At 43.3% G+C, this 25,733-nt stretch overlaps 1 protein-coding gene and 1 long non-coding RNA gene across 2 annotated transcripts; one reads left to right on the plus strand and one right to left on the minus strand.

Moving 5' to 3' along the window:
- Positions 1-741: 741 nt before the first annotated feature.
- SLC25A29 (solute carrier family 25 member 29) lies at positions 742-14,864 on the minus strand. The gene is made up of 4 exons (XM_084632387.1): positions 14,581-14,864; positions 10,122-10,165; positions 4,629-4,712; positions 742-3,114 (listed from the first exon to the last, which is right to left on the minus strand). Exons 1-4 carry the CDS (start codon positions 14,612-14,614, stop codon positions 2,371-2,373), a joined length of 906 nt encoding a protein of 301 aa, XP_084488513.1. The 5' UTR covers positions 14,615-14,864; the 3' UTR covers positions 742-2,370.
- A 180-nt stretch (positions 14,865-15,044) lies between these two features.
- LOC311522851 lies at positions 15,045-18,319 on the plus strand. The gene is made up of 3 exons (XR_014712194.1): positions 15,045-15,351; positions 17,108-17,171; positions 17,258-18,319. It is a non-coding gene; the product is annotated as an uncharacterized lncRNA (long non-coding RNA).
- The last annotated feature ends 7,414 nt before the right edge of the window (positions 18,320-25,733 follow it).

The following is a 25,733-nucleotide window of genomic DNA, read 5'->3' on the forward strand; positions in this document are numbered from 1 at the left end:
TATATATCCCTTTTAAACACAATTATTACTTCTGAAAAAGCAACATTACTGAGTTCTCAGTGTGTTTCTTCCATGAGTTTGCTTCACTTTACTAGAAAAGCTTTCACGCCCCCAAAAAATGACTAGCCCTGCACATGAATCTGGAAATCAAACTTATTTCTGGCTCACGCATCAATACCCCTGATTGCACAATCAGAACTTAACTCTGTTCATCAGCAAGCCTACATCGCTCTGGAGAATTAACACAGCTAACAAGACTAAGGAAATCAATAAAACACTGAACAGTAGGCCCAAAGCTGTTGTGTAAGGAGGTACTGTGTACCCAGTCACACTTGCTAACTAGTCACCCTACAGATGAGTGAAAGAATTGGGGGGTAGGGGGGAAGAAGAGAGATGGTGTAGCTGGATCTAAGATAAAGCCCTTAATATCAGGGCTTCTCGTCACCCTACTCTTCTGGCCATAAAGAAAAAGCAAAGTTAGTAAGCAGCTTGAAACACACCTTAAAATGTTGCTGTTTTAAAGAGATCAGTTTAGCTCATCTTTTACACTCATGCTGAAAACAGCAAAAGCTACGGCAATGGGCTATCAGTAGCATGTGTGGAAAATAGCTTCCTTCAGGCAGAAAAGTGCATCTTTTACTCCTTTTGGAAGCTAGGTATATTAGACACATCAAAAGGGTGTTTAAATACAGAAGTTAATAGAGGTTCACTTCTATTTATAAAAAGAGCAGAGGACTGGTGTCAAAATTAAAAAAACTTTTATTCCCTAAGTTTATTACAGTAAATACAGAATACTGTACAAAGGTGTAAATTGTCTTTGCTCTGAATTACGCATATACAGCTTAGACATGTTTCACATGGTTTGAATCTCAGTGCAAGTAGGCACCAAAACATCCAACATACCTCCAAGGTATAAAGAGACATACCAGTTTTACAGGTTTCTCCAGCATATTTTGTTACAGTACAAAATGCTATAAACTGAAAGTTTCTTCTTAAAAAAATAGAAATACATATTGCACCTGTCCCAAGTAGAAGTGTAACATGTTCAACATCCACTGAGCAAGCTTGATGCTTTTAACATGCTTCCCCTCCATCTGTTTGTGCCAAGCAATCGTGGTTATTATCCAACATGAATAGTTTTGTTTAAAGCAATCCCCTTTTGGGCACACTGCTATAAATATAACACTTGGTGAATGTTACAAAAGGTTCTCCAGAACCCTTTTCAGTATGACTTTATTCCAGTGTGCTGTAACCAAACACACAAAGTAAATCAGGACAGTGTAGTATAAGAACTTAATATAATACCATCAAACCCTAATCCCCTTTTAGGCATTTCAGCATAACACCTTTATCCATCACTGCATGGTGTGGAATGGAACCTCCACCTCTATGCCACTGTGTATTTTCACCACTATATATTTAAAAAAAAAGTGACTATATAAGTGATGACCCAACAGTTTAATACATGTAACAATTTGAGCAGTAACAAAGAATAGACTTTGTATTACACATCACTGACTGCCATATCGCCTGTTCTGAGAATGGCCAGCAGTGGCATGTAATTACATAAACCTCTCCAGAAGAATGAAAGTTGCTTGCACTAAAGCTAGTTAACACATTCCATGCACACACAAAAATGAATAAAGTTGAAGGTAAAAGCAAATCATGCCATCAAGCTCACTTGCCTTGAGTCTCCTTAACTCTGCAATTTAAAGAAACAAATGTAGGTGGGATTCAAATGCTCCTTTTAAGTACAATGAAAAAAGAAATACATGTGTGTATAGAAGGAAGGAAGTGAGAAGTTATGGAACAGATCAAGTTTTAATAAACTAGGCTGGCTACTTAAATAACTAAACTGAAATTTACAAAAGCCAAGGGGAAGAAAAAAAAAAAACCACAGCTAGCTGAAGGCTACTTCATGTCTTAAACATTTAAGCCTTATCTCTGTAACATCTCCAGCATAATAAACCATGACTTCTATGAAGGCTACAGGTGTCCCTGTCAAATAAAAAAATGCTCTTTTGTATTCAAATATGATCGACTTGGTCATTCAAAACACGATTGGAAGAAAACTTGGTTTCTGGTACTATAAGATTCTCCAGACCATAAGTAGCGATATAGCAGCACTGTCTGTACAGTATGTTTCTAAAGTCAGATCCCTACATTGCCTGGATTAACACATTTTGATCATTATAAAGGCAATAAGCTGCTTACAGGAGTGATGAGATGAAATTCTAAGTAACAGCCTTTATACAGATAAAATTTATTTACACAATTTCTATAGATAAAATGTTTACAAAAATAAGCCAAGTAAAATTAACTCCAGAAAATAAACATGCAACAGACGTGTTAAATCACTGAACAATGAATTCACAAGCTTGAAGGCTGCTGGATTGCTGGACCTGCCTCACAGTCACGTAGATTCTCCTCTGACCTCATATACATAAGAAACACCGTGACAGTGGCAAAAGTAGCTGCATTGACAGGGAAAGCTCGGAGAAGTGTAGAAGTAAGACCTCTTGTAAACACCTTCCAACCTTCCTCATGGTAACTCTTTCTAACGCAGTCCAGAATTCCATTGTATTGAACAACTCCTCTGACTCCATCTGCCTGAAGCCGGGACTTGATCACATCCACAGGATAGGTAGACAGCCAGGATACAATTCCTGACATGCCTCCAGCCAACAGCAATTTGGGGATGATGTAACTGTCCTCCACTTCACAGCCTAGGTATCTGGTCAAAGAGTCGTATGTCAGGAAGTAAAAGCCAAAGCTCGGGGTCTCTCTTAGGAATGTGGACACCATGCCCCTGTTGATACCTCTCAAACCTTCCTTTTGGTAGATTTTAAGCAAGCAATCTAGAGAATTCTTGTAATTCTTTGACTTTAGATTGTATTCACCTGTTCCCTGAAGTTGCATTCTTGTCTTAGCTAACTCCATAGGGCAGCAGATCACACACTGAATGGCTCCTGCTGCCGAACCTGCAAGAAACTGGTTTAGAGGAGTGTCTTTTCCGAGAGCACGAATTGTGTTTCCCTGAACGCCAAACACAAGTGCGTTAATGAAGGTAAGTCCCATCATTGGTGACCCAATACCTTTATAAAGTCCAAATGCCTAGGAAAAATTAAAAACAAAATGCTGTTTAAGAATAGCGTTAATGATTTTCTAAGAAAATAAGCTTCTCTTCAGCTCTTGTACAACTGTTGCTTTAACTCAGAGGTGGGCAAAGTACGGTCTGCGGGCCCTTGAGCTCCTGCCCAGCCCTTGAGCTCCTGGCTAGGGAGGCTAGCTCCCGGCCCCTCCCCTGCTGTCCCTCCTCCCCTGCAGTTATGCCACTGTGTAGGCAACATGGCTGACTCCGCTGGGGCTGCGAGCTCCTGCTGCTCTGAGCTGCATGATAAGGGGGCAGGGGGTTGAATAAGGGGCCGGGGGGGGAGTTAGGGGACAGGGGGGCAGTTGGATGGGGTGGAGGTTTGGGAGGGAGGGGGGGTTAGATGGGGGTGGGGTCCCCAGGGGCCTGTCAGGGGTGTGGATAGGGGGCAGGGCAGTCAGGGGACAGGGAGCAGAGGGGGTTGGATGGGTCGAGGGTTTTGAGGGGGGTGGGGGCCAGGCTGTTTGGGGAGGCACAGCCTTCCCTACCCGGCCCTCCATACAGTTTCACACCCCGATGTGGCCCTCGGGGCAAAAAGCTTGCCCACCCCTGCTCTAACCTCTCAACAAGGTGGCTGGTGGCAGACAGAGAGATTCCCTACGAAGTACAACATTTTCTGTTTGCATTAAGCAGTAATTTGATCAACAGCTAGAACTCCAAAAAGCATCTTTCAGCATAAGAACATGGTCAGTTAAATGTTTAAAGTTCTCGAATTTACTTAATGGTCGCAAGTACAATTATGATAATCTCATCTGATTTTCTGTATTATACATACCACACATTTCACGCCACTATTTTTGTATCCAGCCCAATAACTTGTGGTTGAATTAGAGCATCTTGCAGAAAGACATCATGTCTTGTTTAAAGACTGAGTCAGTGGTGTCCAAATTTTTCCTGTCACGCTCCCCCCCCTTACTAATAGTGGGCTCTGTCTACACCCACTCCATTAATGCAGCTGGCTCAGCAGAGGAGCTACACCTGGGGGCAGAGCAGAGCTGCAGTGGTCCCTCCGCACCATACTGTGGGGACTGGCCCAGAGGCCACAACATGCCTCCCTGAAGTTTCTCCATGCCCCACTAGGGGGCGCATGCCTTACAGTCTGGGGACCACTGCTCCTAGTGATTAACCCTCCACAGGGATTTAAAATGTTACAATTTTTAAAAAAGGAAATTAACAATTGATCTTATTTCCAAAGCGTTAACTTTGTTGACTTCAATTTCCAAGCACTGGATCTTGTTTATGCATTCGACATCTGGATTACAAACCATTTCAGGGCTTTGACAACCAGGTTTGAAAAGTTTTGGTGCAAATTCTTAACTGTTTGGAAGATCCAGAGATAAACCTGTCCTGATGTGAAACTCTCACATTTCATCTGGAGCTCAATTAAGATCAATGTAAAACACTATCATTTCATAGTTTTTCTAATCGCATTAAATACATTATTTATCCTTGTATAAAACAGCAATTAGCTACTTACTGATTCATGCTTTATGATAGACTGAAAGCAATGGTAGGTCCCACGGTAGAGAGGTTTCTCTACACTTTGTACTTGAAGACGCACCTACAAGAAGTTTAGTGAGAAGAAATTATTTGTATGGCAATATTGATGTAACTGGTACAGTAGTGTTGGTACCTATATATGGAGTTACATTATAGTAATGTCTACACAAAGCGCACAGTAAAGATTCCAGAATGCCATAACGGCAATGTAAAATTGTTTTAAAGAGATGTTCAGAGTTGATTGCTTTTGAGATGATGATAAAACCTGGGGGGAAGCATTCATTAAACTAAGTCCTTTTTACAAAACAAATGGGAAATATTTAGCCAATTTGAAAGTGCAATACAGTGAAAAGTGGCTATAGATTTAACCAACGCTAAAAACCAACGCTTTCTTAATCTAGATGTTAATGATTTGTCAACGCTTTGGGATGTAACGGAGAATTTTTATAACTGATCTACAAATTAGGCATGAAATGTGGCCAGTGACATACTAACAGTCCTCAAATGAACAATTTTAGAATGTCTGGATCAAGGTTTTCAAAAAGTGGCTAGTGTTTGTGGATGCCCAACTTAAGACACCTTAAGAAGGTCTGATTTTTCTCACAGGTGCTCAGCACTTTCTGAAAAATCAGGAACTGCTAAGGTGTCTCAAATTGGGCATACCCCCCCCCCCAAAAAAAAATCACAAGACTCTTTAAATCCTGGGCCTGCTTTTCTTTTTCTCCTCCTCTTTTTTTCCATAAAGGCAGAATGCTAACTTAAGATTTCAATAAGCTTTATAAAGCATATTTCTAAGCTACAGTGCTCTAAGTGATCTTTATTTACTCTGATTTGTATATATATATATATTCCCTATGTAACATGCACTTTACCCTTAGTATATTTTTGGTCAGGAAGATGCCACCATAACTGTGTGTGGAGTGAGATGGGGTAGGGTGTTAGAGGAAGGCCCCATATTCTCATGTATTTATAGGCCACTCCTTTAAGGCTTAAATTATGGGTGGAGTGGGGGGGATCAAATGTGTCTCCTGCACTTTAAAAACATTTTTAAACTCAGATACACACATGTAAAAAGCCATATTCCAGTAACTAACATTGATTCTGGCTAGAATGATAAAGCTAGAACTTTGTCTTTGTTTATCAGAGTGCAGGGTTGTGAGCATTTTGGGGAGGGGATACCTATAAGCTATCCAATATGCTGCAATTTCAAAGCAAAACATGCTTTTTAAAAGAAGTTTTAATTCTAGATACTGTAGTTCGCCAATTTGCATGATGGATTATTGACCCCCATAACTGTTCTCCCTATCTGCTTAAAGCTCCCACTGGTGTCAATGGAAGACCCATGCATACAGCAACAGCAGAATATCTATGATAGTGAAGGCAACATACGGGTCAGGAAAGGATATTGGCCTTGTTAGTTTTTTGTTCAAGTTTCATATTTAGTTTTCACTTTTAAAGAGACAGTAAAATTTACTTTCAAAGTTAAATATTAGTATTTTCCTCAAAGTAAATACTAGACCATGTAATATGCAAACTAAATGTCAAGGGTCACTTTTTAAAAACAAAAGATGGTTTGAACTATCTAAGCACAAGAATACCCTTTTTTGCCTGCCTTATGGCAAGACAACTCACTCCAGGGAAGAAACTGTTAAAATACTGCAGTACAGAGTGAGATATTGAACCAGTTACAAACCACCCTCAACTAAGTTTACAATGTGATTTAAAGAGATCATAGCCTCTTAATTTCCTACAGATTACTGAATAGGTGATAGTGTGGTATGAAGGATTTATCAGCCTGAGTTTGGGATTGTTAAAAGTAGCAGAGCTGTTAAGTGGGCTATGAAGCTCATTGCAAGCAGTGCCAATAAATTGTATACTTCACTATCATGAATAAGAGAGCAATCAGTTTAATTTTATTGGTTCTATTTTTCATATCCCCGGCTGTAAAGCCAAGTTGCCTTGTTTACAATGAGTCCCAACTGTATAGGCCTTGGAAGTAAAGAAAATAACTTAAGTTTAAGACCTTTCATTGCCCAATAACTTTTTTGTACGTAAGTGTTTGCAGTTAAAAGCTACCAAAAGCATGCTCTGTATCCAAGTTGGAACCCTTGGTATAAAGCTTCAGTTTCTAGCCCTAACTGTGAAATATTGGATCTTGAACCGATCACTGGACAGGACTGAATACTACCTCTCAAACCTTAGGCCAGTATAATTGGGCCTAAAAACACCAAATCTAGAGGTGAAGGGAGGGATTTTGTTTGTTTTTTAAATGGCAGCCTTTTAAAGACACTTCAATTGTTAATGTCAGAACTAGTCAGGGCAGAGATGTGTTAATTGGCATAGTGGAGGTAAATGCTTGATAAACTGCATTTATCTATGGCTCACTGCCACATTTTAATATTTTGAGCAGAAAATAAAGTTTGATGCTTTTATGCTATGTAATTTGGCTTAAAAAAGTCTGTGCAGAGGTGGATTTTATTACAAAATTATACTGTCATTAATTTGCTGATAAATTCTTCTCCTCCTCCTTCCTGTATCTGACAGTTCATGGTGATTTAAACAGGCTGGCCCAAGAGTAACTTCATTTCACAATTTCAAGTTACTGAAAATTTGTTTTAAGATACCAAAGAGTGAGCAGCAAAAAAAAGCGTGCAAATATTTAGTATGTACAAGTTTGGTGCATTTTAGATACGTCTAAGCTAAACATATGCCCTCCAAATTTAAGAAGCAGATGAAACAGATCAATTGAAAGTGTGCCCAAGATCCAGTTTCACAACCACTTTGTGCACAACCTTAAGCACCTGGTGAGAAATGCACACCAGAAAGTTTCAGAAGAAAACAAAAAAAAACTATAGACTTAAATGTTCCCATTAAAAAGGGATTCTCATACCCCACTCCCTCCAATTCAGAACACTAGTAATGGGACACATCAGTTTAAAAACTATATAAGGTTGTCTGTTTGAACTAATCATACATTTTGGAATAAATTAAGACTGAGAGAAACAGAAGTGTTCACCTGGTCTATACTTACTAGGTAACTCTCCAGTGATGAGGCTTATCTGTCATCTACAACAAAGTAACACTTTTGCTGTTAATGAAGACAGCCCCTAGCTCAGAAAGTAAAGGCAGTTAAAAGCAACAAAGCAATTTTACATATTACATCAACAAACCAGGGAAAGGGAGTTTGCCACTTTTGAGATTAGACTCAAAATCAGTTTGATTTGTTTTAGCATGATTTAGAAATTAAATTCTTTATCCTATGTGTTTCCACCATCCCCTCCCCCGCCATCCCACCTTCCCTCTCCCCCATGTTTTTGCCCTTATGAAGCATGATCACTGGCAAAAAGGTTGAAAAGTTGAGAAGGAAGCAGAATTCTGGCTCTACTGGAGCAGCTTCCTCATTTTGAAGCTACTGTATTAACACTTTAGTATAGTTAAAAATAAAATAAATAAATAAAAATAAATAAATAAAGGCAATCCAATTAATCATCTAATCCTCATCAGTCCTATAGAGTTAATCTCAGAACACACAAAAGACAGCATTTTATAAACAGTTCTCTTTTTAAAGATTGGTTACAAATTCTTAGTTTTCCCCACACTTTACTAGTGTTTACACTGGCTGATTATACAAATACTGGTTATATTGTATTCTCCAGCATGGAAAAGATAGGGAAGGCTATTTCCTTCTACCACTCAGAAAATAAATTACCCTGGATTTAATAAAGCAACAACTATTAAAACAATTACAGAAATTGACAATACTCCATTGAACTGTCATGCCAGTTAGTCTACGGCCAATCCAGCTCTCACTGTGCATTAAATAATGCTTAATTTAAAAAAATTACAATATTCAACACTAGAGCATCAATCCTTCAGACTTAAGCACTTGCTTAAGTCAGTGGAACTACTGAGAGGATATAAAAATTAAGCATCTCCCAAAACCTGAAGTTAAGCATGTATTTTAGTAGTTCCACTTTTGTCAATTAAACTAGACACAAGCCATAAATTTAAGCATGTGATTAAATCTTTGTAGGTGTGGGGCTGTAGTACTTTTCCTCTGGCACCAACTCTAAAAATAGTTGCAAATCCAAGTAATACAATCAATGAGAATGTGTTTAGTGAAATTCAGCTGACTCTCTTTAATAGCGAAGGTTAACATATCCTGAAGTATTTATATTAGAACAGCTTGCATTGGATTTATAGGAACTTAATACCCAGTAATATGAGAGCTTTTCAATAATAAATAACCATGTGGCTAAAATAGGGTGATGCACACCCTTAATAGCAGTCAGATATTTCCCTTATTTATTGCATTTAGATATCCAGCTTTGTCCTGAACTTAAAAAGTATAATGTTAGATGGCATGCTCTGTAGAGGAGAAAGTTATCAAGTACAGTATGTTAATTTAGTTCTGGGTACATCTTCTATTGGGAGACTATATTCTGCCTTTACAGGTGACTAGACAGAGTAAAGCTCTCAAAGTGCCTATATCCCATTTTGAAAAGTGACTTAGACACTTAGGGCAGGTCTTCACTACCTGCCAAATTGGCGGCTAGTGATCGATCTTTCGGGGATCGATTTATTGCATCTATCGATCCCCGAACACGCTCCCCATCGACTCCCGAACTCCAGCTCGCAAGAGGCGGAAGTGGAGTCGACAGGGGAGTGGCAGTGGTGGAGTCGCCACCGTCCTCACGGCCAGGTAAGTTGATCTAAGATACGCCGACTTCAGCTACGCTATTCACATAACTGTCGTCGAATCTCCCCCCCCATCCCCCAAGTGTAGACCAGGGCTAAGCCTCATTGACTTTTCAAGAGACATAGCCAATTCTGAAAATACTACCCTTTTATCTAGTATGTCTTCTATCTCAGCCTATCTGCATACAATACATACAGCTGATAATCATTAGTGTCTCAAAGGAAAATCAATTCTGGCTAGGAAAGGTAAAAGGATTCCTTGAAGAGGAAGAAAGAAAAAAAGCCCAAAACAATGTGTCAAATTGTGAAACTGCTGCTTCATGCAGATAATTGATTTTGTTCACTAATGATAGGACTATTGGCCAATATAACAAACAAATGAATGCTTTCAGTGAATAGGAAAGCTTTTTTTTTTTTTAAATGAAAAATTCCAGCCCATAACAAAATAAGTTTAAATTACAAGAGAGGGTACAGGCAGTTTTAGATGTCAGTGATAAACAGCTGCAGGGAAGCAAGCCTGGATCTAAATTCTTAAGTTTAAACCCTGTCCTGTTACTGGTTTTAATCTTACATTGAAATGATTTTCATTTGCTTTAAAGCTCTGGGACTTCAGCAAGTCTAGAAGAATACTTGAAAAGGATTATTTCAAGATTTGGACCATCAGGCTTACGCTTCTGAAATGCCGGTGTTTGCATTTTTTCCCTTGTAAATACTTTTGCACTACTTTCTGCCTGGAGTGTGCAGAAGTTAAACCTGTTTAAAATCAACCCACCTTAACAGTGTCAAATGGATGTCCTACTAGCACCCCAGCAGCACCTGCAACAAGATAAATGGCAGTTTTATGGTTGTACAAGCTAGTATTTTTTCCCCTTACAGCAATCCAATGCTATAGCAGATAACTCTAGGTATAACTTTAGGTACACTTTGTTACAGGCAAGCCACACATGGAACAAATTACCAGGGGAAGCAGTGGATTATCCATCTCTTGATGTTTTCAAATTAAGACTAGATAGCTTTCTGGAAAATATGCTTTAGTCAAACAAGTCACTGGACTAAAGAAAGGGTGAAATTCTGTGGTGTGCTACTCAGTAGGTCTGGTTATTTTATCTAATGATCCCTTCTGGTCTTAAAATCTACAGTCAGTCATCCCCAGCAGGCAAATATTGTGGTACCACAGGCATGTCCATGTAGAAGTGACTGTCTTGAAGTGGAAGGGACTGTCAGGTATATATGATCTTTACTGGGTAGGAGCAAAACTGAAACAAACATTCTTGTAAGAACAGGCTGACATTAGTCTTTCCAGATGTGGTGGAAAATAGTGCTGCAACACAGTACTCCTGACAGAATTTGCTTGAGTCCTAACTGAATGAAGTGAAGAGATCTCACTACAGCGTGATTAGGCCTGGGCATAAGGTTCCTTGCCTACTATTTTGAAGCACGTAAAGTATTTTTTTCATACTTCATCACCAGAAACAACTCAGCGACAAAGTTCTTTAAAAATGATTGATGGCTTTACCCTTACTCATCTAGTTACCATTAGACATTAAGGGCTTGCCTACACGTCAAATGCTCCTGCAGAGCAGGCATGGTGATAGTGAGTGTTGCCATGCCTAACCCGCAGGTACCTAGAAAGTCACTGGGATTCACAAAGCCTGAGCTTGGTGCCTAGGCTTCCTATGCAATGAATGGGGAGAGACAGGCGCCTAAGAATAGGAGTCACAAAAACCCAGCATACTAGGTGGCTCTTCACTTAACCTAGCCAAGGGCCAATCCGAAGCCAAGTGCCCTGTGATAAGCTCTGCCCCTTTCTTGGAGATAAGGGCCCAACTCTAGGCTGCAGTAAGACACCTCCCTTTGTTTGGGATTCTCAGCTGCCCTCTCTTGGTGTTAGGTGCCTATGCTGTTTTAGTAAGAAGCAAGGAGAGAGAACTTCCCTCATTACCTTAGCCACTGGGCTAAAAGTTCTCACCTGGAATGTGGGAGACCCCTGGTTCAAGTCCCCCTCCATCTGAGGGGGAAAAAAGAATTGAGAGATCTGCTACCTCTCAGGCGAATGCCCTAACCACTGGGTTACAGGACAGTCTGATGTGGGGCTACCTCTCACCTGTGGTAAGATATTCCATTGTGGATAAATATGAAAGAATCACTGGGTGAGAGAGAGAAAATATATGACTCTGTAGCCTGGTGGCCTTATTGGCAAAACCTGGGACGTGGGACCCTCACAATCCAGTCCCAAGCACTGATGAGTCTTTCAGTAGTTATCTACAGTGCAATAGCTTCACCAGAAGAGATGGAGGAAGCCCCACATCAGAATATACCCTAGGTCACTGACTAGAGCACTCACCTGAGAGGAGGGCAGATCCCTGTTCAAATACTTTCTCTAAGTGAAGGGGGACTTGACCTAGGGGTATCCCACAGCCCAGGTGGGTACCTAACCACTGGCCTAAAAAACCCTTGCTGTTTTGTGTAAGCTTCCCTATAGCGGCCGGACCTGGTAGACAAGGTCTGGGCATGCTTTACCAAATTAGGCCAGTGGCAATGTAGGATAGGAACATCTGCTGCTGGTCATAGCATTGCACTGAGGCTTAGGTGTCCAGGTGCCTTGGTGCAGCAAGCAAACACAAAGGCAAAAACATAGGCACCTAGAGAACTTTTACTGCAAAAAGTTAGGTGCTGACTCAGGGTGGATTTGATTTATATCAAACTGAAAATTCAATTTAATCATGGATTTCTACATAAAAGTGCATTGTTATACATATTCTTCACAACTCAGAGACAGAGGAGACCCAAACTGGGTCTCTTTTAAGCCCTGCTACCATTTTGGTTTTCCCTTCTAGTGAGAGAATCGTATGGTAGATCTCAAATAAATGAAGGCTACACTCAGAAAGACCTCAAGATTTCTGGAATATTCTGCTCAAACAGGTTTCAGAGTAACAGCCGTGTTAGTCTGTATTCGCAAAAAGAAAATTAGTACTTGTGGCACCTTAGAGACTAACCAATTTATTTGAGCATAAGCTTTCGTGAGCTACAGTTTATGCTCAAATAAACTGGTTAGTCTCTAAGGTGCCACAAGTACTCCTTTTCTGTCTGCTCAAACAGTTTCACTTTTGTTTCTACTGCCTGCCCCTCCCGTTTGTCCAGATCTATTCCGCCTCCAACAATCTTCTATTCATTGAACTTTTTGAAACTTTTCACTTTTAGAGAGGTAAGGGACTGACTCTGTACACAAATTTGCAGAGGGACAATAGGGTTGAGGTCTGTTATTTCTCACCTCTATATATTTAAAATAATTTTTGCTGTTAACAAGCATGTTATCTCTGGAGACACAAATCCAGAGTCTGAGAACTGCAAAACTAAGCATCTCAGATAGTATCTTCTAGACTTAGCACTGAATCCCAGTGGGTAGATAGAAAGATTAACATAAATAATCTATACAGAAACCCCTGGAACCTCCTAAGATTGGGTCCCTAATCCATGAACTATTGGAATTCATTTTCAAAAAATTTCTTAAACATTACATGAAGATATTGTCTCATATTATAGAATTAGAATTTATAATCCCCATTCTATGATGAGATATCTTTGAGTTATAATGGATCTTAATTAAAACCATCTCTAGATAGGTTTTTTCCTCAAAAGGCATTTTATCAAAAATTCAATTCAATAAAATAAAAAAACAAAACCACATTTTTTTTTAATAATTGATTTTTCTCCACCCTGAGTGCTGAGTAATTGTAGGCTGCTACAGGGTTAGGGGCCAGCTGAGCAGACATTTTGTGAATCCCACTGGAGCCTTGTTGTGGGTTAGGTGTTTAAGTCCTTTTGTGAATCTAACCCTAAGTATTTAAATCCTGTATAAAATTCTGATGTATAAAACAGGAGGTATGGTGCTAAATATCTAGCACATCCCCTACCGCATGACTATATACTTCATTTACAGAGCAGTGGATTCCAATAGTGTTTTCCCCTCCCATCTCTATGTTCTATGTAAAGGTTTTACTACCGTGAGTCAGCTAACCATTAAACATCCCTTCCAAGGGAGAAAGCTAAAGGTTACACTTGCACTGCTTTATTCAAACAGATGGCGCATTGATCCTTAGTCAACTTGTTAATGAAAAAGCCTCTATTCTTTCTTGCAGAGATAAGATCTCTTGCTCTCTGGAGTTCACAGCTATAGCCAGAGGCAGGCAAGCAACTCCCTGCACAGATGTTAGGGGCTGCGCACAACTGTGAAGAAACATAAGTACGGATTGGCAAGCGGGTGCCATACCCTACCCCCTTGCAGGGCCTCCCCCTTACATCCTCTCCTGGGGAAGTACTTAAGGTTAAGAAAGCATCTAATGCCACATCTAGGCACGTTTCCCATCAATGTGATGTAGCAGGAATGAGAGCTCCCTTTGTGTGCTTTGTACATGTGGTCAGGCAGTGGAAGAGCTACACGGGGTGTGTATCGCTCACAAGGAACACCTGCAGATTCAGCACAGGGGTTTGCACGTTGTGGGGTGGCTGGGAGGGAAGGGGGAGTGGTGGCCGTTCTGGGGGGGAAGGGAGGTGAGGGGACTCCTAGGACGTGCGCCAGAAGTGGTGACCGGGTTGGGGAGCAGCTCTGGAGAAGAGAGTGTGATGCTCAGTCCGCGGGGAGGGGACAGAAGTGCAGCTCATTGTTCGAGCTCCCCCCTTAGATCTTGGCGGCCCCTGGACGGAGCAGAACTCGCGTTTCCGCGAAGAAACCTGACTCCTGGGCGCTGACTCACAACCCTGCTCCTGCACCAGCTCCGCGCACGCTCCAGCCTGCAACCGCGGGCAGAGACAATGGCCCAGCCCGGCCCCTACAAAGAGCCGGAGCCATTCAGGGCGCGCGGAGCCAGCGGAGGCGTGAAGCTCCCGGCGCTGGCAGAGCGAAGCTGCCACGCCAGCAGCCTGCAGAGCGGGGGAAGGACCCGCCAGCGCTTGGAATCCTTCTCCCCAGCCGGCCCGGCCCGGCGCGGCGCGAGCCTGATCCACCCCCGCCTCCTGTGCGCCCCCATGCCCACCCACTGCTCTGCGCCCCGGGACCGGGCACGCTGCCCCAGCGCGTGGTCCCTTCGCTATGCGCCCCCGGCAGGGATCAGGCCCTAGCGCCCCTGGCTCGGTTCCTGCCCCTCGCTGCTGGCAGCCGCTTATGTAACCGGATCACTGCAGCAATCCTCGCGCGGAGCCCCAGCGCCGGGGGAGCCTCGCTCCTCTCTTACCGCCAACGCATCCCGCTAGGAAATCCAGCGCCATCCTGCTCTCCGCGGCCCCCCTGCTGCAGGCCCGGTGCGTGCGGCTGCCGCTCCCCCCTCGCTGCACCGGGCACCACAGCTGCCGCTCCGGCAGCTTCCTCGGGCCTCCCGAGTCCCTCGGGGTTGCAGGGGCTGGATGTGGGGGTCGGCGGCTCGAGATCAGGGACTCGCGAGGCCGCCCCCGGGCAGCGCTAGCAGCAGCGACCGGCCCCCGGCGCACGTTCCAGCCCTGCGCAGCGCAACCTCCTCCTCCCCAGCGCCGCTCTCGCCCTTTCTATTTCTGACGCCGCTGCTGCGAGGAGGGGGGAGATAAAGCCTTATGGGGAAGCGGAAGCCTCCAATCAGCGGCAGCGGGCGAGACAACACCCCTCCGGCCGAGCCCTCCGCCTGGCTGCCGATTGGCGGCTCCTCGGGGGTGGCTGATGCCTTGGGGAGGAGGGTGGAAGTGGCGGAGACAAAGAAGCCGAGAGGCTGGAGGGTGCTTCGTGTTCCCTCCTCTCCGGGCTGGGGCCCGGCGTTCAGCCTTGGGGCAGTGCCTCTCGCTGCCGTGCAAGATGCCAGCCGGGGCGGGCTGACAAAGGGCTTTTTTCAGGCTGGTCGTTCTTATACTAGTGCAGCAACTGCTCCGCCTTCGCCCCGCCTGCCCTTGAGTCGGCCAAGGCCGCGGTTCTCGAGCCTTATGCAGTCTGCTGATCACCACCCCGAATTGCGCGGGGGTATTAGACAACCTACGGGCTGGTAGTGGTTCACGCTTTTTAAAAATCTCTTGCGACTGTATTGGTTTAGGAACGGATACAGCTAAAGCAGTACGGCCCCCTAGTAGGGATGCTTTATACCAGTAGCGCATTCACCATGCCGGCACTAGAGGGCTGTACCGATTTAACTGGATTTGTATAAAATCACACCCCTAACCAAAAGATGGTGTAGACCAGGCCTACATGCAGAATCATTGGTTCCAGAGAATCAATGGCAGATTGTTATCATGACTTAGGCCCTGAAGGATGTGATATGTGTGTCTTTATAAAACACCATGCAGACATCTATGGTATATATCGGTATTAGCGATATGCTGCTGCGAATTGCCTCTGTAGTGCTCCTTCCGCTGCTATGCAGGTTTCAGAGTAGCAGCCGTGTTAGTCTGTATTCGTGTTAGTCTGTAGCTCACGAAAGCTTATACTCAAATAAATTCGTTAGTCTTCTAAGGTGCGACAAGTACTCCTTTTCACTTTTATACAGTTTTTCCTATTCAGATTCCTAGGGTTCTAGTCAATATATTTTTTCTGGGTAGAGAAGGAGGATTTATCTCGAGTTATGCACAATGATGTTTGCACAAGACCGAATCCCGTTAAAATGGCATAGCTTTTTAAAAAATTTGTTAAGCGTATTCAGTTTCCCTCTTCATCAAAATGTGGACTCTTATCTTGCAAGTGGGGCCAGAGAAAAGCCTCGCTAACGTCAGCTGGGGGGGTCTGTTCATGTGGTACATGCAGCTTCAGATAAAAATGTGATTTTTCAAATTGATAGCTGGCTATCTTAAAAAGGTTTCCTGCCTACATTGTTCAGCCCAGTCTTCCCTTCCCTTGTTTTTATAACTATTTTACAAGGCAATTACAGGTAAGGGCACTATTGAGACCTGGTACAATTCCATGCTCTGCCTTAGAATTCCTGTGTGGCCCTTGTCAAGTCACTTAGGCACTTCTGGAAATTTTACCTAAAAGTGACTTAGGAGCCTAAGGCCTTGTGTACGTGGTAGGGAAAAATGTGCTCTATGGAGGTGTGATTTCTAAAGCACACTAATATGTTGCACATCGGTTGGCCCTTGTAAATTCTGCTGGAGCACACTAAAAGTTCCTTAGTATGTTTCTTTAATGTAGTACTGTTTTAAATAGCACTATGTTAAAGTGCACTGGAAGGGTCTATGCCAACCAGTCACATGCATCCAATGAAGTGGGTATTCACCCACGAAAGCTTATGCTCCAATACGTCTGTTAGTCTATAAGGTGCCACAGGACTCTTTGCCACTTTAACCAATCACAGTGTGCTTTAGAAATCACACCCATGTAGAGTGCATTACTGCAGTGTGTGGACAAGCCCTTAGTCATGCTTGAAAATGAGATTTAGGGTCCTAGAAATGTTACCCTTTTTCTATGTCCTATCTGTTTCCCTATCTTACTGGGGTTTTGTGTGGATAAACAGATTAACAAGCTGCGCAGATACCATGGTAAGTGGGGCATTTAAGTACTAAGACAGATAGAAGATGGTACTATTGTGTACATTACAGGCATCTGGTAGTGATCACTGAAAAGGAAAGCGTTTTCTATACAATTGTTGTCTACTGGCATTAGTAATGTACTAGAGTGTAAATATCCTCAATTCCTAGTATAACTGTATGAATTTCTCAGTTTCACCTGGACCTGCAGACTGCTGTTCATAACAAACATACACCTGTTTACATGTAATACTTGTTATATATAACCTTTCTTTCATTTAACAGAAGAACCCTTCGCCCATGAAACCTGCTCTGTCGATGTATTCCCTGTGCTCTGAAGCTCTAGAAGGTAAGGTTCCCATTTGTTGGTGCACAGGGGGAAGAATGGCCAAGTTGCTGTTTCATCTGTATAAAGCTATTTATCTGGAATTCCAGGTGTACAGAAACTCCAAAGGGGAAGGAGCTCTCTGCCATCTGTTGATGAACGGGAGGGAAGTATGGCTACAGAAAGCTTCCTTTGAATAAGAATTCCTCCAGTGACACTTGAGGAGTCACCATAAAGATACACAGCTCAGAACTGGTTGGGTAGTAGAATTGAACTGAAAGAAGGGGAAAGGGCTCCTATCTTGTGTAATAGAAGGAAGGGAGCCTGGAGCACGGGTCTGGTGCAAGGCCTGATGCCTGAACCAAAGTCAGCAAGAACCATGCTATGAATTAAAATATGACCCTGTCATAAAGCAGATGCTTGCTTACAATTCACTGTCCGGTACATGAACGTGGCAAAAACACAGCTAGCGTTGCAAAAACATAGGCAGTCCTAAGAAGTACTAGGTACTGGATATTAATATAAATAGATTCCAGAAGGCTAGTATAGGGGTGACACTCTGTACCTCAAAATAGCACCCTGGAACCCCCACGTTCACCACTGTGATATGAGTATGGTATGTTTTGTACAAAATATGCCCTGTGAGGTATAATTTGAGAAGTCATGAGTAAGGCTGCAATTTAGTCACGGCAATCACGGATTCCATGACTTTACTGGACCTCCGTGACTTCTAGGGCTTCAGGAGGCGGAGGCAGAGGCAGGACTGTATGCTGCTGCACTGCAACTGAGGCTGGAACCAAGAGAACCCTGCAGCCCCTGCCCGGCGACTTCTGCCGCGGCTGTGCACCCCAGTTGTGTGGTGTCCAGGGCTTGGGGAGTGCAGGGCTGCAGCAGGGGCTGTGCGCCCTAGCCCCGCGGTCCCGGGCTTGGCGGGGGCTTCAGTCGGGGCCGCATTCCGCCAGGGGCCACTCACGGCTTCCCAGGGCCATGCGCCCCCCTCCCCCCCACACGTCTGGGGCTGCAGTGGGGCTGTGCACCCTTGTCTCGTAGCTGTGGTCAGATCCAGGGTGGGGTTGTGTGCCCCAGGGTGGCCTCTGTTGCTGGAGCCAGGGCTGTGCCCCCCCCACCATGGCGGCGGGCTCGGCTTGTCAGTCCCTCCCCATGGGACTCCATTCCCCCCCCTTACCTAATCCTGCCCCCCCTCCCCCACCCCCCGGTTATTTTTAGTAAAGTCAAGGACAGGGTACGGGCTCCATGAATTTTTGTTTATTTCCTGTGACCTGTCTGTGACTTTTACTAAAAATAACAGTGACTAAATCTTAGCGTTAGTCATGATCTGTTGAGCATTACTATCCTGTTGAATTATGTGTTACCATTGTATCTGAAATTATGAAGTTTTGCTATGGGTGTTCAACTGAAATATGTTGAGTCTGGGAGACGCCCATAGCTGGCCTTTCAATGGCAACAAAGCCAACGCCCTCAAGACAGATTTACAACAGAACTAGCTGGCCATCTGTTGATGGCCCATTAAGGAGAATCCATTCTCCCAGTGGGACCTTCCTGATGCACATAGACAATGGGGATTGCTTAACCCAGTGACTCAACAGGGGACATAGAACATGTGATCCCTGACTTGTTTAAACAATATCTTTCCATGCACATGGATTGGAATGTATAAATTGGAGTCTGTGACATCAGCCTTGGCCTCTCTCCTCCCTCACCTACTCTGAAGGCAACAAGAATGTTTGGAAGAAAAGACGTTGAACTGAGGAGATTCCAGGCTGATCAAAGAATTTAGCCCTTACCACCTGCAACATCCAGTGGGGTGAGAAAAGATGTTCGATTCAAATCTTCCTTAGTCTGATAAAGTTTAAAATTTAGACTGTGATTTTATTTTTATTTCTTATGCAACCAACTTTGACCTCCAACACTTATAGTCACTTAAAATCTATCTTTCTGTAGTTAATAAACGTATTTTAATGTTTTATCCTTACCAGTGAGTTTGTCTAAAGTGCATGGGGAATCTGCTCAGATTATAAAGGCTGGTGCATGTCCACTATCCTTTGATGAAGTGGCAAACTAATTAATGAGCATGCATTGTTCAAAAGAAGGTCTTGAGCAGTGTAAGATGGTACATTTCTGGGGTGCAAGGCTTGGAGCTAGGGGTATTTGCTGGTGTCTCTCTTATGTATAGTTCCTCAGTGGCTTACAGAGTATTCATGCCAATTAGCTGGGTGTGTCTCTGCATGCTCTTGGCTGAGAGATCACAGCACCAGGAGGGGTTTGCTGCTTGTCACTAGCATGACATTGTAAGGGACAGCCCAGGGAGGAGAGTTAAGGGAGCACAGCGGTCCCACAGTTCCAGGTTTTCCCCGGGGGTATGTCACAACAGGTAAACCCCAACATAAAGTTGTGGCATAAACACAACTCTGGGAGATGGTACAAGAACACTCCAACCCCGAGGAAGACAAGGATGGGAGGACAGGATGATGGATAGAGATGTTTTTGTTGGATCCATCAGGTACAAGGTGTAGGGTTGGTAGTTAACCATGTCAGAAATGTAATACATAACTTGTTTGTGTCAATAAATAAAAAAGAAATCAGAAGAGGGGTACCTTTCTCCAGCCAAGGGGACAGCAAAGAGTCCTGGTACCATTGTAACAAGCATACATGTGTGAGCTTACCCGTAGACAAGGAGCCAGCGAACTAGTACCACAATTCATTGACAATAAACCTGGCCAAGCGCCTTCGCCACTGATCTGTGTCGTGGTCTTTCTGGGTAGTACTGTCACTGTCTGCTAGGCCTAGCTGCACAGAGCTGGGACAGCACACAGAGAGAAAACACGCACACCAGCTGACAACACCTTGTAGCAAGAAATGCATCTCTAGTAGCAAAAACTCTGTGGAAAGATCCTGTATGCGTTTCCTCTTTCTCTTCCCCTCCCCCCTCCCGCGAGATTCTGTGCCATTAGGTGGATTCTTCAACGGGAGGTGAGGCAGGAATAGCTCTGACACAGACTGAGCGATGGCTCCTCAGCGGGGTGCAGGGCTGAAGCCAGGGAGGACAGCAACAGAGCTGAGTGAACGGCGATGAGACCCCCTCCTACCCAGCTTCTAAATAAAGCTGAATTCACCATAGCTAGTTTACCTGGTGGAGCCTGAGGATAGGAACAGGCGGTACTTCCCAAAGGACTGGAGACAGGCTTGCTTGAATGCACCTGAGAACGCTGGGAGTACACTACCCACTGGCATCAAACCATGAGTAGGGTTTAGCAGATGGGGAAGAGGGAAGTGATGTGATAAAGGGACATGTGCCTAGTATAGGATGTTCACTCTGGCAGGTGCTGATCTCAGGTAATGGACTACTGCCAAAGTTACTGTGGGGCAGTGTTTTTGTCTCCTTCATATAGATAGTGCTGCCGTGTTTTCCCAAACTGATCCTGTTTCTTTTTCCCCCTAAAAGTTTTCCTTGTTTCATACACACACACACACACTGCTTGCGGGAGGGGAAGTATGCCTGTTAAGAGAGCCCCGGGAAAGTATTGAGGGAAGTGATGTGATAAAGGGACATGTGCCTAGTATAGGATGTTCACTCTGGCAGGTGCTGATCTCAGGTAATGGACTACTGCCAAAGTTACTGTGGGGCAGTGTTTTTGTCTCCTTCATATAGATAGTGCTGCCGTGTTTTCCCAAACTGATCCTGTTTCTTTTTCCCCCTAAAAGTTTTCCTTGTTTCATACACACACACACACACTGCTTGCGGGAGGGGAAGTATGCCTGTTAAGAGAGCCCCGGGAAAGTATTTAGGGAACCCAGAAATTCTGGGTGTGGACATGAGCCAGTGATGTTTGTTTTAAGATGGACCCTGGGTATTTGAAGCTGGCCTTGCGTCTCTTGTGGGGGTGGGGTATAAAATAGCATGGAAAAAAGGTGAAAGGTGATTGGTAGAAAGAGTGACATTGTAGTGAAACCGGTTTAGTCTGTAGCCTTAAAACAAGCAGCGCCATATATGGGTATAGTCTGTCATGCTGAAACAAAACCTAACCCTATCCTGTGTTAATATTGGTTCAAAGCTGATTCATCTCTGAATTATGGCTGGGGAAAGCCTTTCTTCAAACCCCCAGTGCAGATGCAGTTATACGATTTAAAAGGGCCTATGCTGGTATATCTTTTTCCCTTGCCCATGCATTCCCTCTGTTTGGTGAAGTGTAAGGGTGCAGTGGAGTGCGAGTCAAAAGGGATGTGCTAATTCTTATATCTCTCAGGTTCTTTATAGTTATCTCAGCTGAAGGAATAGCACTTGTTGAACATGTTCATCTCCATTCTGCTAAATCAGATCAAACATAATCTATAACAAACTGGGACTAGCGTGTAGATAGGAAGTAGTAGCTTTCTCTGGCTTGGAATGAGGACAAGCCAGGTAAGACTAGAAGTGGAAGGAGTTAGTGCCAGTCTGGGAAGTTTCTGTGGTTCCCAGCCCTTCCTGTAGTTGGAGCAGTAACAGTAATACCACCTGATGGGAGGGAGGGGTGGAAAGTGTCCTTTCTTAAAGATCCTGTTCCCTCAACAGTTATGCCTTCCTTCTCAGGAAGAGGGGAAGAAAGAGCTTCCTTGTTGCTGACTAAGGAAGGGGGAAATCGAAGAGGAGATCCAGTTACAACCAGGGAAATTATTGAACTTCTCTTCACATTTTGAACCACTTGTTAAACCTGGGCCCAGTTCCAAATACCCATGAACAATGGAAAAGTCTGATATAGACCTGGCTCTTATCAGCAACCACCACCAAACTTTGGTTTAAAATTGGACTTTGTGGTTCAATTCCTCTCCAGTCTGGATGAATGTCACAGAAAGCTCTTAAGTCAGTTCCAAGGAAATATTTTAAATTTTGCCAGGCTGGGATTTAAATTCCATTAACCACAGAAAGCAACGTGGGGCTTGAGGAGCAAATGATCTTTCATTGCTTGGCTAATGACCTAAAACAGGATGAGACAATACATAATTTACATTGGTAGAATAATTGGGACTAAACATTAGAACAGTATAAAAGAAAAATGTACAAGTTGAGGGCCTATTGCTCAGCTGCTCTGTGGAAACTCTCATTGTCTTACCCCATAGATTCTTTTCTTCTCCAAGTGAATCACTGAGCGTCTTTAAGGAACCTCATTGTGTGAGTTTATACCCATTTTCCTAGATTTTCTAGCCTCTGTTGTATTTGTCACCCCTCTCAGCTTCATACCATTGGCCAATGCCCGGAAGATATGTCTGCACAGCATTTTGGAGTGAATGCGACTGAGCCTTCTGCCCGGGGCCAACAGTCTCAGGCTAGCAGGGCTTGGGCTAGTGCTTTGAAAACAGCTGTATAGACAGTGCTTTGAAATTGCTGCTTGGTGTAGAGCCCTGGCTCTGAAGCCCACCCACCTCCAGAGGCCGAGCTCCAGCCCAAGCTGCAACTTCTAAGTCCTGTCTGTGCAGCTATTTTTAGAGCACTAGCTGTCAACGTGGGCTCGGCAGCTTGCTTCTGCTCACCCCAAAATGCTGTGTAGACATACTTTTACTGTATTAGGTTTTATAGGTTAGAGCAGCCAATGCACAGTGAGACAGTACAGGTCTCTTTTGTCCATTGATTTGGTGACCCTAAATAGCCTCTGTGTGTTCACTGAAACCAATGGGACAATAAGATCGAAGTACCATATGACAAATATTGAAATTAGAAATGTTGAAATGCCTTGATAAGGCCAGGGTTTAAGAACCTGATGCTGCTTCACACAGCAAACTCCAGTGGAGGGCACGTCTCACTGAAACAGATTTTGTTTACAATCTTCATCCACAAGGACAAGGGAGGCAATGTTATAGCCTTTGCTAAGAGGTTAATCCTTGCAGAGGCAGCGTCATGCCCTTTAAATACATACTCCCTCCGTACTTTACCAATTGCCACGTTTGCAATGGAGAACTTCTGTAATGTCAGACAGGATTTCTATACATCCTGGTCTTTATGTAGTGTGAATGCAATCACTGATATTTGGCCTCCGTGGTCAGACAGAGACCCTATTTATCTGGCACCCACTTATCCCCAAATCCCAGCGATCTGTAATTGGACAATGCCCACAGAAATACGTCCTTCATGCTGAAATGTCTGTCCCTCCTTTATCTGACACTGTCTGTCTGAATAAATTCCAGGTCCCCTGTCATATTCAAATATATGGGCCCAGTCTATCCCGTCTGCTGTGTGACTTTAGATGGCAAGCTCTTTGGGAACGGGATTGTAGAGTGCTGAGCATGTCTTTGGTGCTAAATAAAAAGTTTATAATTCAACAGATTTTCACAAGTGACTAGTAGTTTTGAGTGTCCAACTGGAAACGCCTTAAAGGGACCTGCTTTTCAGAAAGTGCTGTGCCACCCACCCTCTGAAAATCAGGTCCTTTCAATGTGTTTAAAGTTGGGGACACCCAAAAATTTTAGGCACTTTGGCCACAGTTTTCCAAAGCAAAGGTTTGGGATTCATGAGATGTGGATTTTATTCCCAGTTCTGCCTCAGACTTCCTGTGTGACCTTAAGTGCTTACAATTTTGTTGCCCCAAGTTCCTTCTAGGCACAGTGACTGTAAGAGTCCTTTCCAGCCACACAGGAGTGGGTGAGACTTGAAAGATGTTTTTAAGAAGTTTAAAATACTCCAATTTGAAAGACATTAATCTTCAATTCTGTACATGTGGTTATATTCCTTTAAGCATCTGTTTTTCTTGTTAATGCACAATAGAATTCCAGTTGTTTTAATGTGCTAATTGCTATGGGAATTGAGTGCAATTCCCAGGGTTTTTTAATATCTTATAATTACATTCAAATTTTTAAAATGGAGAACAAACATATCTTAAGAAAATGATATAGAAAATGGTAATAAAATAAAATTTCAATCAAAAGCCTTGCCTTAAAGCCATGTGAGGAAAATTCCAACCTTCTTCTTTTGTATTAAAACATGATGTATCTTGCAAGTCTCTATTTTTAAAAGCAGTGTGACTTTGACTCTATGCAAAGATTGCACAATTCAGGGAGGATATTCTTGGGCAAACAGATCACGGGTATAAAATTCGTTATCACACCAACAGGTTTTGTTACATGAAAAAGGATATTTTAGGAGAGCAAAAGTAAAGTGTCTATAGATAACTAACATTTGATAGCCAAAGCTGTGATTTCTGAGGCTAAAAGTCAGAGAAACACCTTACAGAAAGGGAGTGGCTTAGTACTTTAGTAGAAGGTATTTTGTGAATAAAGCCGTCTGGGCTGTAAAATACTACAGTAAGTTTGAGAGCATTTAGGTTTGATTCCTACAACATGTACACCAATGAATGGGGAACAACTATAGTAGAGAGAGAGAGCATGGGGTCTGGTGAAAGGCCTAAGGCCTGAACCAATCAGCAAAAGCCAGGCTATGAGCAAAAGTCAGACCCTGTCGTAAAGCAGCTGCTTGCTTACAAGTTCACTGTCCAGTACGTAAACTTGGCAAAATCGTGGTGAATTTTGCTAAAACACAGGCACTCCTAAGAAGTACTAGGTATTGGGTATTCATGTGAACACATTCCAGAAGGCTATTGCAGGTCCACCCCAACATAAAGTTATGGCATAAATACAATCATGGAAGATGGCACAGGAACACACTGACCCCAAATAAGACAAGGGTAGGAGGACATGATCGTGACTGGAGATGTTTTGTTCGAACCAACAGATACAAGGGATAGGGTCGGTAACTACATCAGGAACATAATCCATCACTTGTTTGTATAAAAGAGGAATCATAGGATTTGTCACTTGTCCAGCCATGGGGGCATCAGAAAGCTCTGCTGTGGACTGAGCTGAGTCCATTGTCACAAGCAAATGTATTAGTGTACCTTTAGAGTCTAGGGGCACTAGTACCGTGCTTCATCGGCAATAAACCTAGCCGAGCGCCTTTGCCACCAAACTGAGTGTGTGGTCTTTCTGGATAGTACTGTTGAGGTCTGCTGGGCCAGCTATCTGAGCAGAGCAGGGACAGCACATGGAGAGAACACGCACATGCATGCCAACTGACAACAATCACAATCTTTTTTACGCAGGTCCCATTCCTTTCCTTTCTGTCCTTCTTCCTGTCCCTTCAGCTTCTCTTTCTTTTCCATTGTCACTAAATATAGATTTCTACCAATGGCAAAAAGGACATTTTAAGTTGAAGATAGCATTATATTTTATTCTGTGCTCTAAGCAGTGGTTCTTAACCTTTACTGCAGCCTGCACCCCTTTGGTTCTCAAAATATGTTCTCTCACCCCTTATCAAAAATCGTTGAAGTAGATCAGTTCTTTAAACCTAGATATATTTTTGTTTGTATATTACAGTAATCGTTAAAAATGTATAATGTTAATAAATACATAGGTTTGATGAAACAAAGTAGTTGTACTTACGTGCCTGTGCTTAATTTGTGTTTTCGATGATTTACCTTCTAAAAAAATCTGGCATGTCTCGCACTCCCAGAAAGGGCATCTCGCACCCCCAGGGGGTGCGTGCACCCCAGGTTAAGAACCACTGCTCTAAAGGTTCTTATCCCACCCTCATCACAGTAGTAT

The sequence above is a fragment of the Lepidochelys olivacea genome (assembly GCF_965140295.1).
Source record: "Lepidochelys olivacea isolate rLepOli2 genome assembly, chromosome: 6".
NCBI lineage: Eukaryota > Metazoa > Chordata > Testudines > Cheloniidae > Lepidochelys > Lepidochelys olivacea.